Source organism: Bidens hawaiensis, unplaced genomic scaffold (assembly GCF_021521415.1).
Source record: "Bidens hawaiensis isolate Kalapana, Puna unplaced genomic scaffold, B.hawaiensis_p1.1 tig00038192_1, whole genome shotgun sequence".
Lineage (NCBI taxonomy): Eukaryota > Viridiplantae > Streptophyta > Magnoliopsida > Asterales > Asteraceae > Bidens > Bidens hawaiensis.
In genome coordinates this window covers 8,905-28,222 of record NW_027496708.1, presented here as the reverse complement: position 1 = coordinate 28,222, position 19,318 = coordinate 8,905, and the positions used below count along the sequence as shown (strand labels likewise).

Sequence of the window (19,318 nt, the reverse complement as noted above, 5' to 3'; positions counted from 1 at the left end):
TTCCCCGTTCAACGGAAATTAAAGGGAGAGACATATTTTTATTTTTCTTAAAATTAACACGTTTTATAATCAAAAGTTATACATTGACTATACCACTGATCGATTTTAAAAGTTTCATTTTAAACCCAACCTTTCGAAATCTTAATAATGTTTGAAATACCATACATGAAGAAATATTATGTAAACACCGCCAACATGTTATGGGCATAGCGATTGTAAGAATTTCACATTTAAAACATATTTGGGTAAGAGAAGAGTAGCGTTATGACACATGTCTAATGAGAGGGGTATCACCAATAATTTCTAAATCAACTCGATCGATCTTTCTCTTCATAATTGCAAAATTGGGGCGTATTATCTTTACAAAATTTACGTACAGTCTTATCAATATCAGATCTTGATAGAGGGGACTCTCATAAGACAAGAGGCACATGTTATGTTTTTCTATAAATTCAAAATTATATTGCATAGGTTAGGTTTGCTTTCCTATCAAAGTTCCGTAGACTGTGACATTCATGTGCTATGTACCATATCCCATATTTCAAAATAACTGCCAGAGTAAGCCAGTCAAAAATTGTTGGGCTGATAACTCTAATAGTTAACTCAAACATGGATCATCGGTAAGAATGCAAAAAAGAACAAAGAAATGGATCAATGCATCAACAAAGATTTTTATCAATTTCATTTCATTTAAGAGTTTATGGCTTTCATTGTTTTTACTTAAGTTTAGAATAGTTATTTTTTTTAACAAAAGTTCAGAACTTCAGATATGGTTATGTTTTGAGTTACTTTCACCAAACTTAAGCTCTTGATCAGTATATTTAGAAAGACTAACTCACACGTGCTTCCGCTAATTCTACTCCTACGTTTAAAACCATTGTTCACTATGAGACCTTAACCTCAACCTCTTTAGAGGGAGTGATATATCATATATGGGTTATGTTCACATAAGAAGTTTGATTTTTCTAAGAAGCCTAGGAAGGAGGGTATTTTAGTATAATACTTTAATATCAAAACCCACTTACTTTAATCTCAAAACCCACTTAAATTAATTTCAAAAACCCACTTACATAAAACCCAATTACATCTTCACTCATCTCTTACAACCACCACCGCTCCATCGCCCACCGCCACCACAACCGCCACCACCTCGCCGGAAAAGTCCAAAAAAACACAATGAAAAACATAATGGAAAAATACAGTATGAAAAAAAAAACACAATGATAAAAACACAATTGTATGACATAATGTAAATAACACAATGAAAAAACCAACACAATGAAAAATACTATTGTATAACATAATTTTGTAAATCACAATTTGGTAAACACAATTTGTAAAAAACCCACTAATTTTTTGTAAATTTTATATTACAATATGGTACTCGTATGAAAGATAAAAAGACACTCGTTCTTATGGTGAATTTGTTTTTCAATAAAAACGTCGTAAAAAAAGTTATGGACGTTTTAAAATGATGGGGGAATTTGGCATGTGCATTGCATGTGGAGAGCGAAAGTCAACAAATGTGTTATTCCTTTTATGTCCTTTACCTTATGTTCACACTTGATTTCCCCCTTAATAAATCTCAACCCTCCATATTCAAAATCAATAGATAAGATTACTTCTTATCCTTCCTACAAAAACTATACTTCCTATTATAGCCTAACCCTATCATATATATGCAATCTTGATATCACTATGCTAATATTTCGATCATTATATAGAGTCAACAAGACTCTTACGTAATGCTTTAACGATAACTTTTATATACGATAATAAACTTTTATTGTCATGGATATTATCTTAACATTTGCCAAGTAACTAGATTTATTTGCTTCCGCTTTGCATGGTACACGGGGTCCACAATCCCGTCCCGCTTGAGTTGGTACCAGAGCATATCATATAATTGAACTTGAAATTTGTAAAGATGCATGTAATTAAGCAAGGAGTTATAGCACAAGTTCTTTCAGTTTTGACGTACCTGTACGTTTCCTTCTGCGAATATCCGAATAGATTTGGATCAGTAGCTACTTATTTTCTTGGAACTATGTTGAAGATGACCTCATCAGGAATTGGAATTAATTTGAAATTTGCAGAAATGATGGATCAATTGGTAAGACTATTTGAGGAAAGAGTGGTGAGGTGAGGAAGGAGTCAGCTTGATGAAAGAATGCCTTGTTTGTGGGATACCGCATATATTATAGTGAATGTCCTATGTAACTATCCACATGAAATACTACTATTATTATTTTTTATACTAGCTCCTTTTGATCCACATGAAATATTACTTACGAGTATTATTTTTTAACCACTTGTGTATCAAATGGGCTCTATCCTTGTTCATAATAAAATATCTTAACATATTTTGTTAGAATTCGGTATTCCATTAAAAATATAATTACAACTTATAAAATCACCAAGTGTATATGTTTCATGATTATGAAGAATTGTGTGAGAATACACCATGTATTCGTATGAATATTCCATTAAAAAATATAATTTTAACTTAAAAAAAACCATTTAATTTGATACAATATATGGTTTTTTTAATTTAATCATTTAATTTTTATAGTTTAATTGTATTTATTTTAAACATTCCTTATATCACTCTGACTATTGTAATTTTATTTCAGGTTACTTTCTTCTTAAAAAGATGAGGGACACCCCTCTACTTTGTAACCATTCTTTTCCTATGTGTATGCCGTAGAAAACAACAATACAAATGTATGAGTCCATCAAAATCTGGATTGATGGATGAATACATTGTCTTTTGTCCTACATATTAGCCGTAAAAGTATTGTTTAACAAATACTAGCTAGAATAATGGTTGGTAGTAGTAGTAGTAGTAAGGTTATCATATGGAAATCGACATACTTTTGGTCGGTTTGTTACAATAATGGAGATGGTAGACTTGTAGGGTTATAATGATGGTATATCTTCTTGTGCATTTGCCTTACCCAAAAATCATGTTAACAAGAAGTAAATGACCATATTGTCCATTGATTTTTAGATTTGTTCAATTTTATAATACTTTAGAAGAGAACGCATGCATCGGTTTAATTTTAGACACTTTATTTCATGGTTAATTATTTATTAATGCATCAATATGTGTTATAAATATACTACTTTAGCTATTTTGATTTTTGTGTAGTCCGAACACCGAAATTCCAAAAACAAGCTTAAACTAAGTCAAAACGTGTGTGATCCGTACGAGTTAATCTTAAATTGTTTCAGATATTATTTCATTACATTGAAACTCGATTTTTAACAATTGCATGACTGCGCCTAAGAAACTAACTAGTGGGCTTCAGTTAATTTGTTATTGGCCAACAACAGCCCAGAAAAATTAATATTAAAAAAAAAATCTCTATTTATAGTGTATCATTTATATGATTTTAATACCAAAAATGAATTCATTTTAAATAATAATTATTTTCTTTTTTTAAATATATCTAATTTTCAGCGAGAAAGCTATTAAAAAGTGAAAAAAATAAATAAATAAAACAAACAGGGTAGGACCGGGCACAACCTGCTAGTTCGTATACCTATTCGTAGTATCGTTTCTTCAAACAGGTTGGGACCCGACCAGATTTGAAAAACATGCAATAAAAAAAAAAGGTAAAAAACAAGGTTTTTCTTTTCCGAACCGGTTTCAACCAGATCCAAACCGGTATGATCAGCTGAACAATCTAGCCTCCAAAAATCTTTTAAACTCCATCCAGTTTCTTCCAAACCAATTTGACCGTGCCTTTGTCAACCCGGACAGCTTTATGCACGAACTGGTTTGGTATGTAACATTGTAACCCGTTTTGTACAAGTCTAATTAAAACAGTTGATCAGGTTTAGTTGGCCCAATAGACCCTTTTTTCATACAAATTAGAGCCAAAAGCCCAAGAAACTTTAAAACTGAATATAGTTCCGTAAACAAACTGATAAAAGATGTGTTCCGAGTTTTGACAAAATTAAGCTTATTGGGCTTAGGACCGGCCCAGTTGGCTGATCATAAACTATTTTAAGTCAAAAAGCACAAAAATCCCAAGGAACACTTTTGTACAACCAACCCAAGTTATTTTTTTTCCATGGCATTAACATTTTGTTGTTAAACGTAGGCCTTCTGGACGTAAAATCATTTCAATAGCCATTTACTAGCCATTTTGGGATTTCAAACCCCCACAATTCACTTATATTTCATTACTAGATTAACTTTGTATAACTCATCAAATTGTATTTCACATGTGTCTAAATACTAGCTTTTTATAATAATAATAATAATAATAATAATAATAATAATAATAATAAATCCTCCGCTATGGGCTTTATGGGGGTGATTTGGAGAGTGAACACCAGCAAGGGGCGATTTTGGAGGGGGGGGGGGGGGGGTTTGGTCAGGGCGGTGGGCGAAAGAAAGGGGATGTGAGGATGGATATGGGGTCATCCAACTTTCTTTCTCTCTCTCTCTCTCTCTCTCTCGTATATACATATATATGTATATATAATGGGGTAACAAACCATAGAGTGACGTTATGGAGATGAACAACAAACCTACATGGTGATAACATGACAATGATGTGGCACTACAGAGGGGCTTTAAAGCCCCCAACATAGTGGATCGCGTTAATAATATGCATGTCCACCTAATATACAACTAACTAAACAAAAAATAAACACAAGTATTGAAAAAACAAATGATTAATAAAACCTAATTTGATATATCAGTAAATTTCTTGAACTAATGTTCAAGATGATCTAATGATTCAAATAAAACAAATGAACGTAACTAAACATAAAACCATGATGCATCTTCAAGATCATCTTCAAGAATCAGAATCGTAGTCTTCAACTTCCGGTTCCTCCACACACGCAACCGCAAAGCACAACCGCTTATCCCTACCACGAAACGACCACACTTGAATCTTCGAGTTTCTCTTCAAAAGCAACTTATTCTTCGATCGAAACCTGTACCAGTTTGTCGTCAACACATAATTCTCGGTCCTTAACATGCGCCACTTCCTTAGCTTCATCGGGTTTTCGTACATCTCCAACGTTGGCCCCAACACTCGAACCTCAATCTCGCCTTCGCTTTTATCAAGAACCCGCTTCTCATCATCCGTCAAGAATGTATTGGCCTCGAGTTGGATGACTGGCATATTCAACCTGTTTAACACTTTCTTTGTATCTGATTTGTACAATATTTTTTGAATCACAAGTGTCAACTCGGTACCCTTCATCCCATTCACCACAAACTCTTTCAACCGCTCGGTTACATCATTAATCACTGCGGGGGTACGGACAACCTGTTTCGGCACCGTCCTCTTCTTCTTTTTACCACAATCCTCGCCCGCGGACGTTGGCAACTTTCTCTTATTAGTTGACAAGATCTTAAGCGGTCGAGGAGCCTCGTACGTGTTTCTTTCAATGCCTAACTCCTTGTCACGAAAATATTTCAGCATTGTATTTGCGCGCGAGTTCATGGATCTTTTGAAGATAACCGTTGTCTTCGGTCGTTGAACTTCGTTTGCATGTTCTCACGGGTGCATCTTCGATCATCAGAATGTTATTATCCGCTATAAAGATTATGAATAGAGGGTTTGATCGATTTTTAGGGTTTGGGTTATAATAGTTGTGATGAATGATGTTGTAGTTATATAGTGGTTTGGAGACGTTAACGTGTATATGCGTATGAAGAAAAGTAACGAAATATTAGGAATGTAATTATTATTATTAATGAGAACAATTGTAAAATCTTGAGTTTGAGATATACGAGATTTTAGGGAGAAATATATGGTTTCCGTAGTTACCAAGTATTCCTCAAGGTACAGTCTTTGTTGCATAAAGTACAATTGTTTTAACATAATGGGTTATGGGTCTAACCAAAAAATATTCTAAGGGTAAAAGAATTATATGATGATTAAAAGTTTAAAACCGATATAAACAACTATATACTTTATATAAAAGGTATATTTGGGCCGAGGAAACACCATTCGGTTTTGGATTTATACTTGGGCTGATGAAATCCAATTAAGCTCTATGGTTACTGGTTTCTATTATTGTTTGAACTAGAAGCCTAAAATATGTGTAACAAGGAAACAACATAAGGTTCTAGTAGTTCTCCTTATTTTTCAATTAAATAATTTTACTTTTATCATTATATTTTTTTTATCCTCTCTCCACAACCATTTTCAAAACACATTAAAAAATAAAAAAGTAAATATTTAGATTACATCGAAACAGAAGGCAGGCTGGCAACAAGCTGCGTCGCTACCCCTTTTTTGAATTGTAAAACCCAATCTTTTAAAAACTACATTTGTTGATCTTGGAGTCATAACATTACTATGCATGACCCGCTGAACACTGGTAAGTAAAGGGTAAACGGTGTTTCTCCAAATTACTCATGAACACTTACAACTACTCTTTAAAACATAGAGAACCCACTCACATAAATATAGAGAACCGACGGTGAATGTTCGTAATACTAAATTTCAAAAAGTTAATATTTGTAAAAATTCACTCGATCCTTGCTTCTCCTTTGCCATTGAAGATTCATGGATCTTGGCTGAAGACGCGGCTGGCATGTTGAGATCGGCTAGAACGCATCTTCATGCAAATTTTATAGGAACAACTGGATTCCTTTGAAGATAAACATTTTAGGACTTCGGAAGATAGAGAGATTAATCCACCTCCACACGCATACCCAAAGACATTATGGGGTATCAAAGCCATACCAGGGAGAAGAATGATAAACAAAAAACTTTACACCAGCTTATAACTAAACTGTAAATTAAAAAAGAAAAAATAGTTTCATGTATTTTTGTTTATGTAAGTTATTTATTACAATCGGTTTCTAAAATTAATCTTGTCAATCAACTACTTCTATGACTAGTTGGTATAAAATTATTAATAGTTAGCAGTATCCCCTTCAAAAAAAATTGATAAAAAAAAATTAATAGTATAGTAAGTTATTGTGGAGAAGCAACATCCACTCACGTACCCGATGACTATTCATTATTGGGCCATCCTAACAATTATTTTGCCTTCTACTTAATTAGGTTAAATTGCTTTGTCTTTTAATAGATTACATAACTTTTCCAAAATAGAAAACACAACACGTTGTCTCGTTAGTCAAAACATCCTTTTATATTAAATTGTTTAGTTACAACTTACAAGGCATGTCCTTGATGAAAGATCGATTTACATGATATAGTAAAAATAACGTAATAACATAATAAGAAACAAATCTTCAAGTGTGATGAAGTTTTAAAGAAATAAAAGTTATCAATCAAAGGTAGATGGAGAAAGAGAGTGAATGTGAAAGAAAGGTGTGTGTGTAATAAGTATAATGATGACGCTTTAGATTCATATATTCTTAGACTTCAAGATGAAGTCCCACTCATAACCATCCAAAACTTTCTTCTCAATGTAAGGTACGTAAATATTTTCAACTTATAAAGTAGAATGGTCTTTTATTCATAAATATTTATATTTTATCTCTTGATTGATTAAAAAAATTATCATATATAAATGGATGATCTAACTTTTTAAGTATGTGTTAAACTAATTCCCATTTTAGTGGGGTAGTAAGGTAGCTTAAGTGTAGGATCTAATAACTATTTAAGGGTCCAATCTATGTACATTGCAACATTTAGTCGTAAAGGAATAAGAAAATAATAATAAAAAGAAACTAATTCAACTATTTTTTTAAGCCTCTAAATGAGCTACTGGCTAAATTAATCATATCGAAATACACTCACCTTTCGATCGAGGAAAACCCTCAACTAAGGCCAACGCCCGCGAACAATGACCTAAAGGCATAATAGTGCGGTGACATATAACTCGTTTAGTTCAGGGAATCAACTAGTGAACACCAACTTACTCGCCTAGTCTCCCATCATCATCCCATGCCGTTGAAACTAAATGATGGGTGCAGATATCGAAACTAGGTCACATGAAACACCAAATTTCTCCTTTACTACTCCACCACTAGCTTATTGGTAATTCAACTACTAATACCACGACTAACTTCACCCTGTGACTTATAAATTGCTGATTTCTCCACTAAATCCGAAATATATATCCAGTGGATTGACGACATTGACCTTCAAATAGGTTTTAAAATATGTGTGATAAAATTTTTGTTGTGCATTTAGTCAGGTGGTTTAGTGAATCTTAGCTGGTTGATAGGATTGTTATACATAATCTCAAAGTTTGTTCTCTAAGATCTATTATTTGTATTATGCAATTACGGACAAATTTTCAGTTCAGGAGATACTTTGTTAATAAAATTTATTTGTGTTTATAATACAAAGAAAAATCTCAATAAACTTTAGATATAAACTGAATGAATTAACCATCACAAGAAGTGTCTATTTATAGAGATTTTCTAAATTTGCTTTTCTTCTTTTTTTTCTCCAAAATTTTGAAATTACAAATTGTTTATTAACTCTTGAAATTTAAACCATAAATATGCAAGTAAAAAGAAAGTACTGAAGATTGATGAAAATTGAGGAAATCTTTCTCGATGAACCTAGATATTTTAGATTAAGGAATTCGAGTATGTCAGTTGGGTCAATCTATCTAGGGCTGTATGATAAATGATCCGACTCGTCAAAACCTACCTGTTAGCTAGTTGTGGGCCTCATAACTCTATTACTGGCCAAGTTATGCCCGTTTTAGTTTTGAATCCTTTTTGTTATGTTTCTCTTTGTCCAACTAGTCCAAGTAAGAGTGTTGCCAACTATAGGGTAGTACTGTTTGTTATACGGGAATAAAAATTAGTCGATATTGAATGGACCATTGTGAGGAAATGGAAGAAAAGACTGTTTGATTGGTCAAAGAAATCGAATCACCTATCATACAAGAAATCGCATCCCCTCTAATTAAACACATTAAAACTATTCTATCCTCACTCATGCTTATTTTTTTCATTTCATTCTCTCTTTTACCCTACATTCTCGACACCATCACCACAACCTGACGACCTCAATTGTCGTCATCACCACCACAACCTGCACTGTCGTTGACACCATCACCACCGCTTGACCACCATCATCGTCACTGCCGCTTGACCACCATCACAATCGTCGCCACCACGACGTAACCACTGCCACCGCCTCCATCACCACCGCCATCGCCATTACCATTTTCTGTGTTCTGGGAATTTTTATTTAAGTATAATATTATTCAGATAATATAATAGGGTTTACTGTTCCGCTATCACCCCCTAAGTCAAATTCCACTTCTCAAACTCAAATGGCAGTTTGACGAATCCTCAAACGGGTGTTTTGAAGTGTGTGGATGTTTTTTTTTTGTTTTTTGTTTTTTTTTGTTGCTGCTGCTGTTGTTTTTGTTGTGTGTGTGTGGGGGGGGGGGGGGGTTGAAGGTAATTTGACATTTAACTATGCAAACGACCATTTGACTAAATTCGAGTTTTTATTCATCATTCTAACTCATGAATATATTTTATATACATGTGAATTCGCTCATAACATCATGATTCTTATCTTTATTTTATTCTTTGTTAAATCAATTTAATCACATATCAGTTAACACAAGAATAAAAAAATTTATATATAATAGTGATATTTTTTTTCTTAAAGACTCATATATAAAGAAAACAAAGGGTTCTTGCTAGAAGCCCGAACAAACAAAAAGAAAGAAAATACAACCCGGAAACAAAATAGCAAAAGAAAAATAAAACTGAAAAAAAAAAACTAGAAGGGAAAATTTCAATGCTGAATGGACACCATTTGTCCCATCCTAAATTGACAGAGTTCTTATATGTCACCCAAAGATAGAAAACCTACTTTTAAACATACACTCTTTAATATTATCTTTAATAGCAACATATGTTATATAGTTTTGGTGGGTGGAATACTTTTGGATGGTAGTTATTTTGGATAGAAGTTTGGCCAGATTTTGGCCTAACTTAACTGAAAGTCAATATAGCATACGCATCCAACTTTGACCAATTAATTAGTCAGTTTGAGACTGGTGGCTTTTGAGAATGAGTGATTAACGCATACATTAGTTATTTATTAATTAATAATTACTAGTTGAACTTATTTGAATCAAAATAACTTCTAAGTAAATTCTATCAATGTCTATGAAGCATTTAAACTGTTTCCAAAACTATATAATTGTCCGTACGCATCTTTCTGTTCGGCCATCCGGTATACACCATAGAGGTTAACACGGGTGCGTACGTGACTCTACTGATGCCCAGCAAATACCGCGCTTCCCATCCTCCTCTCATACGTGATAGGGACACATGAGGGCCATCACTCACCTAATTCCCATTTTCCCCATTCTATGACTATTACTCATAAGTCACAACCTCACCTAGTCATATTTTTTTTTTCCTTCTATTTTTTTATTTCTTTTTATATCTAAATAATATAAATAAAGGAAATGATGGAGAGTGAAGTATGACATTGGTTGAGTGGTGGGGTTGAATGTATGAGGAAAAACTAAGTTAACGCTATCGTAGCGAATGACGAAAAGCAACACATTACCTATAGCCTTACAAATGACGCTTTTATCATTTCATGTTACAATTCGAAGATGCCATACTATCTTGATTAAGAAAATATATGTGACAGCTAACAATTATTTTGATTTTGATATTTGACTTCTTTTATCTTCCAAAAATGATATATGGCTTTATTAAAAAGAATAATCCTACAAAAACGAATAATCAAATTAATATAACTACTTTCTTATTTAATTCACCTGGAGATAGAGCAGCATCATTTGCTTTCCTTTTGTAAGACACACACGTATGGTACGTGTGTGTATATATTGTGCGTGTATCCAACATAATATTAATTAAATAACTAGAGTAATAGTCACTCCACAAATCACAACTTGAAGAGGTAGGTCCCAGCAGAGCCCAGTTGGACCCGCATGACTCACCTTGAAGAGGGACGTCTGCGCAAGGACCAACTGCTTCCGCAGGACCCACCATGCTCAGAAAAGACCTTACGCGCAGTACGCCAGCAGTTCCCGCAGGGAAAGCCTCCCAATGGTGAAGTACCCTGCTTGTTCCCGCAGCTACGGATACAAGCCATCAGGGAAGGCTACCCGCACTGATAACAAGGCTACACGCACAAGGCACTAACTCGATACTTCAGTAATGTCACCTGAAGGAATGAGCAAGGCGGGAATACTCCCGCCCAAATGAGCCAGTCCGTATGCTTCTGGAAGATCTTTTGTACTATACCTGCCAAGGTATGGGCAGAATAGACGATCTGACCAAAACAGCCCATGAACCAATCATAGGGTGACAGCTCACCGACAACAGTATGAGGAGGAGCACCCTCTAGTACTGTTTGTCACTATTAGCCGCTGCCTACTCACCAACCCTCACTGTGGGACGTGCGTAGCCTACAGTTGGTGGAACAGTGCATAGCCGGCAGTAAAGGAACAGTATACAGCCGGCCTTGTCACTATCGGCCGCAGCCTATCCACCAACCAGCATGGCTTGCGCGTAGCCCACTGTTGGTAGAACAGGGATACTATTCAGCCGGCTGTACCTTCTTGGAAATCTACCTTCGGCTATAAATACTCCAACACCTTGGAATGGTAAGGACATCATCTGATATCTCATTATCTTTTCTCTAGCAATCTCTTAATATACACTTATATTCAGAGCAATCTAGTCTGATTCTCACGCCGGAGGGTGGTCACAAGGAGGAACCCCCCCCCCCTTCTCAGTGACGAGCTTACGGTGTCTGTTTTGCAGGTCACCTGAAGAACAACTTTGCTGGACCTCATCCTCGTGGGAAACATCTATTTAACTCCCAGATTATCCGTAATCTGCCTGGGGTCACTTAGTGTTTCTTCACAACTCAACCATCATTTTCTTGATTAATTATTAAGAAGTCCTTTTTGAAACTTGTAATTGCTTCCTAATTCAGAAATCACAACACTTTCTCGCTTCTTTTATTTATACTCCCAAAGAAATCTCGGTAACTATAACTATTTATCTAGAAATAGTTAGAATTTTTGTTTCTAAATTCTAACAGTCAAATTAATTAATAGAATTATTCAAGTCAGTAAAAACAAATTTTAGACACAACGTCTCTCGTAGTACTAATGTTGTCTCATATCTGTTTTGTCTATAAGAAGCTCACAAAGTTGTTATATATTGGTAACGTAGAGGCTTCTTAACTGTGGAGTTATTTCCTAATCCACTACTATTATGCTCAAAATGTGTTGGTGATATCTTAGACATGGAGTTCTTCATAGCACAACAATTCTCCCTTGACGGAATATAACGACATGGGATATGCTTAAGGTGTTACAAACACCCCCGGACTCATCGTCTTCAATGAGCTTTACCCCATCAAACAAAACATAACAAAATTGGCTCTTATATCATTAATTTGTTATTTGTAACATTCAGCTCCTCCATACCAACATTTTTGTACGTTTGTTCCCAAGGAGCTTAAGGATTTTTCTTAGTTAAATGTCCAGATAGAAACTTTCTAGAAGATCACTCATTATGATTATGGTACTGACTACTGAGCATGCTAACTATGGAGTTCTCATCTAATTGACGTGTTGGTTCCTTAACCTTATGGCTCACTCTCTCTCTTATGAACAAAATTTAACAATCTAATATTTACCTAAGGTGGTAAACAAATTGTTTTTGAAAAAAAAGAGACTCTGAAAATGAAAAATTACTCTAGTGGCATAAGACAAACATTAATATATATAAGATTTAAATTTAGTTTAAATTTTCGCAAGCTTTGCATAGGAAGAATAAATGAAAATATGATTTTTCACCAAATTTGTACACATTCGACTACTTATAATATAAGTTAAATAATTGACAAATAATGAGTTTGCTGTTCTCCTTTATTTAGGAGAAAGAGAGTTTTGTAACAAATCAAAAGTGTGTCAAAAATTGAGTTGCATTGTATGATGTGAAATTTGTTTTAAGGTGTTTCTATTACACACTCTAGTGGTATGGACGCATGGTATGTGTCAAACTCAAACATTAATACAAGATTTTAATTCAACTTTTAAAATTTCACAAGGCTTGTGTAATTGTATCTGAAATTTAGATTTCAACAACTTTGTACACAGTGATTTTACTTTTATATAAGTTATACAATTGATAAATAATGGATTTGGTGTTCTCCATGATTATAGTTTTACAATAAATCAAAGTGTGTCAAAAATTGAGTTAAGTATATGAGATATCAATTTCCAAAGTGGTTATGTTAATACGAAACCTGAAAAGCTAATGAATAAAAGTTTTCATACAGTTGAGTAGACAAACCTTGAAGTTGTATATAAACGAGCGAGCTTGATTCCTTAACTATAGGAAATAAGTGATAGCCTAAAAGAGTGTGAAAGACCATTACACGGTACACACTTTGACATGTAACTGTGACCATGGTGTTAATTTTACCAAAATTAGTTAGCTACTATAAGTGAGAAAAAAACATATTTTGTTTTTCAGAGATTGGGATATATTATTACCTCATTCTTTTCTATAATATATAAAACACCAAATTCACTTAGTGTTATCTCTTTGGCGTGTGAGTCATTTTCGACAATACAACTACTACTCTGAATGTTGCATCATGTGAAACATACGTGTTCAACTAAGAGGAGACATGAAACTCGCTTTAAGGGATCCGTGCCAAACTACAAAACTCTACCAACACTAACGGTATAATTCATTTGTTTCTTACAACTGACGACAGTACTTGTTAAATACACTTGACTGATTCTCTTCATACTTTAATTTACATTAACGTAATCACAAATTCACGACTTATAAACATCAATTTGCTATACGTGACATGATCAAAACACTTTATAACACCAATCAAGTAATTTTCACTTTTGAAAACACAATAAAACCTACCAAATTTTGCAACAAGGATTGTTCTTCCACCTTACTCCATTTCCACCATTTTCTCTCTCTCTCTCTCTCTCAAACCCTCTTTTCTTTCTTTCTCTCTCATCGGTTTCTGGGGTTTCCCCCTCCTCTGTTTTGGGACATCTTCACAAACACAAACACAAAGACAAAGAATCTTCAGCCTTTTCTTTATGGTATGTCGGCCAAAACCTCTTCATGTTTACTATTTCTTTAACCTCAAATTCAACTTTACACTCTTTATGTTCATGATTCACTATATATGAATCATGCTTTTTTACACATATATCCATAATAACAAGTTACTAGCATGTGCTGATGTACATGTGCATGTGTTACCTTGTCTCCCTGATGTCATTTTAATGCCTTCCCTCGTTTACTGCACCAATTTTTTACCTTTTTTGGAAATTTATAAACCCTTTTACTTTTCATGTGATTCCTAATCTAGTTTTGAAAAAGAGTTATTCCTTGGTATGGTATGTATTTATGTTCCTTATTTTCACAAATTATTGCCAATTATTTTATTTTGAAGTTCTGGTGTTTTTATCTCTCTGTTTGATCATGGATTTCCAAGATGATTATTAATTAGAATTGGTTAATTAATAGTTAGGTGATTCATGTCATAGTTGTTTTCTCGTGACTATACTATAAACCGTATCAAACACCTCTAAGCAATTCTGTATGGCTGTAGTAGGAGAGAGAAAGTGACACGGTTATATAACTGTTTTATGTATAACACTGTGACAGTTAAAACAACTACATATTAATATTTTACCAGATCTATACTTTCTTTTCTTTCAAACAATCATGTTTATTTCATAAATGATCTAATTACAATAGAGAGACTGGTAACTGGGAAACAAGCTGCGCCGCAACTTCTTTTTAAAGGCAAAACTGATCCTACTGAAATTAAAGTTATGGTTCTTCAGTTGTCGACAAATAATCGTGTACGATCTGCCGAACTCTTTTTACGAACACAACAGCTTTGGTGGGATGGGACCCAAATCTATACTTTAAATTGGTTTTGTAACATATATCTTATATAACACTCTTTCACAATAAATGTTCACAAACTTTTATAAAATACTATATTCTAAAACCATACTAATCAAATTAAAGACACACCAAAACATCTTTTTTTCTCCCAAAACTTTTGTCTAAGGTTCATAGGCTGTCTTGTCATGTCTTGTCTTGATCCAACAAACTGACACCCATCTCTTCATGACCATCACTTCTATAAAAAGAATGAAAATATGTGTGTCTTTGTTCAATTTATGATATGGGCTTGTACACTTTCGTATCATTTTACAATAACCAACACAAAAAAGATTGGCCACCATTTATAATTTTGCAGATTTGTTGATATGGAGAAGATGAAGGCTGACAGTTATTCTCCCACATGTGTTCTTGAGGATTATTTAAGGGGTTTGGAATCTGATACAGTTTCTTCAAAAGAAAGCACATCTGGGAGTGGGAGTGATCAAGATCATCAAAAGGATTCAAAGTTTTCAAAATGGATGGATTTTGTTCATTTGATTAAAAGCAAATCTAAGAAGTGTTTGCCAAGGTCATTTCATCCTATTACTAGCGGTTTGCAATTATCAAGAAGATTAAGTAGCAGCTTTAGAGAACAGCTTTCTGTGATTCCACCATCTCCAATGGTGGATATGAGTTATTTTAAGCCTCATTGGAAGAACTTCACATTCTCACAGTTGCAATCTGCCACTAATAATTTCTCAAATGGTATGATTCTTCAATCTTCAAGATTTTCTATCTAGGTGTGTTTTACAGAGGGTTGCAACTGTGTTTGGTTAGTGGGTTTCGGGTAGTCGGTTTGTAAATTAATTTTAATCGGGTTCTAAACGGGTTGGTGGGTTGTAACCTGTTTAATTAAACAAATCAACCTAGACATGACTCGTTTAACTAAGCGGGTTTTTAATTAAACATATAAACGGGGTTGGTGGGTTGTCAGTTCGAACCTGAGCCCACCCGGGTTTCGTCCCACTGTGTGTTACGCCAAAGAGTTCTGCTCTTGTGGTGGCACACAACTGTCAAGTGGCACGGTATGGTTTCCCTGGGGAACGCTCAAACCAAACTCTGAAGCCAGCGTGGGCCTGGTAGACAACATAGTCTGGCCAGAGTGAGGCATCGGGCTCTCCAAATTTGAAGAGTGCAGTAACCTAAATACAAGAAAGTCACCTTTTTAAAAAAAAACTAACCGAGTTGAACAAGTCAACCAAACGCAACCTGTAATTGTAATTAAACGGGATTAACAGGTCACCTGGACACAACCCGTTCAAGTATACAGGATATACAGGTCAAAAAAGGCAGCCCGAACACAGCCCGGTTGATTGAACTGCTTTAACATATCAACCTGAACATAACCCGTTTAATTAAACAGGTTAATCAGGTGAACCCAAATATAACTCGTTTAATTTAACGGTTTAGCAGGTCAAACTGAACATGACACGTTGAAGTAAACAGGTTAACCCAAACAAGAGCTATTTATTAAACGGGTTAAAACCCAAAACTTTACTATTTTTGTGTTAATAGTTTGGGTAATGTCAGGAATTACCACGCCTAATACTCTTTATTAATTCGTGACATACAAAAGTTTACCGGATACCATGTTTTATTATTACAACTTGATTCCTACCATTAAATATCTCACGCTACATTTTTTTTATAGAAAATATGATTGGAAAAGGAGGTTATGCTGAGGTGTACAAAGGAGTTTTAAAAAATGGCCAACTTATTGCTGTTAAACAACTCACAAGAGGCCCGATCGATGAACGAACCGCGAGCTTTCTATCCGAGCTTGGCATTATGGCTCATGTTAACCATCCAAACACAGCGAAGTTAATCGGTTATGGCGTTGATGGAGGGTTACATCTTGTTCTTGAGTTGTCTCCCAATGGTAGTTTAGCTTCATGGCTTCATGGTTAGTATCATTATAGTGGGCCCAGCCTGGCCCGTTAATTATTGTTTTCTTTTTCTTGAAATTAAAGTAAAAGGGAGTGAAGGATTAAAGCTTAAAACTGAATTATAGATTCTTAATTTGTGACAGCTTTGAAGGAGAAATTAGATTGGGACATTAGGTATAAAGTTGCTTTAGGGACAGGTGAAGGCTTGCTTTATTTACATGATGGATGTCAAAGGAGAATCATTCATAGAGATATTAAGGCTGCAAATATCTTGCTTACAAAGGATTTTGAACCTCAAGTAAGTAAAGCCTTATTTCATTTGTTGGTCTGTTTGTGACACAACAGAAACACAAAAACAAAAAACATACTATTAAGAGAACATAATCAGTAAATGACAATTTTTGTTTGGAAAATCATCTTAAGGTCAAAATTGAGACTTTTGGCTGAGGGAAATTGGACCCAAAAGTCTACAGTCTGGCCCATTACAGTTAGCCCTTTCTAGCCCATTATTTCGTTGGTTAGTTAGTTAGCTAGTTAGTTAACATACCAGTTTAGATTTGTATTTTGGCTAACTAATTTGTACAACTTGAATAATCAAAATATTAAAATATAATAAATTGAGAAAAATAGTAAAAACAGCATAATCTTTTGTTATTATTTAAACACAAACTGTCCAATTATTCTATTTGGTCCTCATCATTGCATACATAAAGTCACAAACTTTAGTCTGAAGTAGAAAAATACGTAACTTTCAGTGTGTTGTTTTTTAAGTTTTGTAAACAAATAGTCAAATAGTAACCGTTATCATTTCAGATTTGTGATTTCGGGCTAGCAAAATGGCTGCCTGAGCATTGGACACATCATACGGTTTCAAGATTCGAAGGCACATTTGGGTTTGTACATTTCATCATTACTGTCTTTAAAGTTTGTCTAGCTGTATCATACTAGTATTGTGATTATTAAATACCATGATTTTACTATTTTGTGTAGATATCTAGCTCCAGAGTACTTGATGCATGGAATCGTTGATGAAAAGACTGATGTTTTTGCCTTTGGTGTACTTTTGTTGGAGCTTATTAGCGGTCGTAGAGCTCTAGATTATTCCCAACAAAGTCTCGTTTTATGGGTATTGCTCGTCTTCTTTTTAACCCGCATACCTGTGGCAATATGGGCTGGGCCGCATGGGTTGAATTACGGGTCAAAGTTGGGTTGGCTCGAAACAGTTAACCTGTTTGGCATTTTCAAATTTTAAAGTAGTTCAATTTGGCCCATTTGACATGTTCAAGCGGTTTGACCCGTTTTCTGTTCATCTAACATTTTGGCATAGTTCAAATACTAATTGAAAACGAACATTTGGTTTACTTAAAAGGGGGTAGCAAGTTGCCTCTCTATTGTAATTGGATCCTTTTATTTGTTATAGGTAGTAAAATAAAATAAAATTATTTACTTAAACAGGCAAAACCGTTGCTGAGGAAGAATAATGTCAGAGAGCTCGTTGATCCCGCAATCGTTGACAATTGTAACACGCGACAATTACATTTAACGGTTTTGGCGGCTTCTTTATGCATACAACAATCATCCATTCGGCGCCCTGATATGAACCAGGCATGTTTAAATTGTCTAATATTTTGATAATCTTTCTGATGAAGCTTGACTCGTATCCTTTTTAAGCAGCATTTAACCATGATTAACCGTGGAATAACATATATACAGGTTTTACAGATCCTAAAAGGTGAATATGGTGGATGGGAATTCGCAATGCAAAATTGTAGGCGTCGATCGTCATTGAAGAAACGTTATGAAGAGCTTTTTAGCATGGAAAATTACGGTATGATCACTTCACAAAAGCCTAATAATAATAATGGTTGATTAGGCTTGTGTTATATTAAAGTTGTAACTAGACAAGTTTATGAGTCATGGTGAAATTTTGAAGTAGAAATGTTGTATTATGTTCATATGTATAATTACTTTTAGTTCAATTGTAAAATTGTATTGTTGTTTTAAAAAATGAAAGAAAAGGTTGTTGGTGGATCCAACAACATTTCTATGATGAAGAATATGTGTATTGTCATGTGACTTTTAATCTTATGAAGAACCTAAACAAGATCATTTATGAGAAAATTGGGATTATAGGATAAAGATAATCATTAGTAAGTGAGTTAGAAATACCTTCCTTGAATAGCATATAAATCAGGCTAACTATTCCAAGGGTTTTTAGATAGTAAAAAACCTAACTTAAAGTAAACTCTAAAAAATGTTAAAACAAGAATGAACTCGCAAGCTTACTTGCAAAGATAAAATGGGCCATTTTTATTTACAAGGTTTTCTGAAGTTTAAGTTAAAAAACACACACAAAAAATAACCAAACGCGTGAATGTATTGAAAGATATCTTCACCATTGGTCTCTCGTCAGTTGTTCACACGTTTTCGAGACAGCATTTGCCTTAAATACCTGGCAAGAAACGTGTGCGTATTAGTAAAACATATTTTGTAACATATTCTTGTA

General features: G+C 34.3%; 2 protein-coding genes across 2 annotated transcripts; one reads left to right on the top strand and one right to left on the bottom strand.

Moving 5' to 3' along the window:
- Positions 1 to 4,814: 4,814 nt before the first annotated feature.
- LOC143590161 (putative B3 domain-containing protein At2g27410) lies at positions 4,815 to 5,450 on the bottom strand. The gene has a single exon (XM_077070726.1). It carries the CDS (start codon positions 5,448 to 5,450, stop codon positions 4,815 to 4,817), a length of 636 nt encoding a protein of 211 aa, XP_076926841.1.
- Positions 5,451 to 15,246: 9,796 nt separating this feature from the next.
- Positions 15,247 to 18,769, top strand: LOC143590163 (receptor-like cytosolic serine/threonine-protein kinase RBK2). The gene is made up of 7 exons (XM_077070727.1): positions 15,247 to 15,631; positions 16,578 to 16,829; positions 16,956 to 17,110; positions 17,626 to 17,705; positions 17,803 to 17,938; positions 18,268 to 18,417; positions 18,526 to 18,769. The coding sequence occupies exons 1-7, from the start codon at positions 15,253 to 15,255 to the stop codon at positions 18,679 to 18,681; spliced, it is 1,308 nt and encodes a 435-aa protein (XP_076926842.1). The 5' UTR covers positions 15,247 to 15,252; the 3' UTR covers positions 18,682 to 18,769.
- Positions 18,770 to 19,318: the final 549 nt, after the last annotated feature.

What these genes read in the sequence shown, in the direction of transcription:
- LOC143590161 (XM_077070726.1), bottom strand. Translation starts at nt 5,450, where the DNA reads ATGCTGAAATATTTTCGTGACAAGGAGTTAGGCATTGAAAGAAACACG.
- LOC143590163 (XM_077070727.1), top strand. Translation starts at nt 15,253, where the DNA reads ATGGAGAAGATGAAGGCTGACAGTTATTCTCCCACATGTGTTCTTGAG. An exon ending in TTTAGCTTCATGGCTTCATG is followed by an intron (nt 16,830 to 16,955) that starts GTTAGTATCATT and finishes AATTTGTGACAG; the next exon opens with CTTTGAAGGAGAAATTAGAT. An exon ending in CAAAGGATTTTGAACCTCAA is followed by an intron (nt 17,111 to 17,625) that starts GTAAGTAAAGCC and finishes TTATCATTTCAG; the next exon opens with ATTTGTGATTTCGGGCTAGC.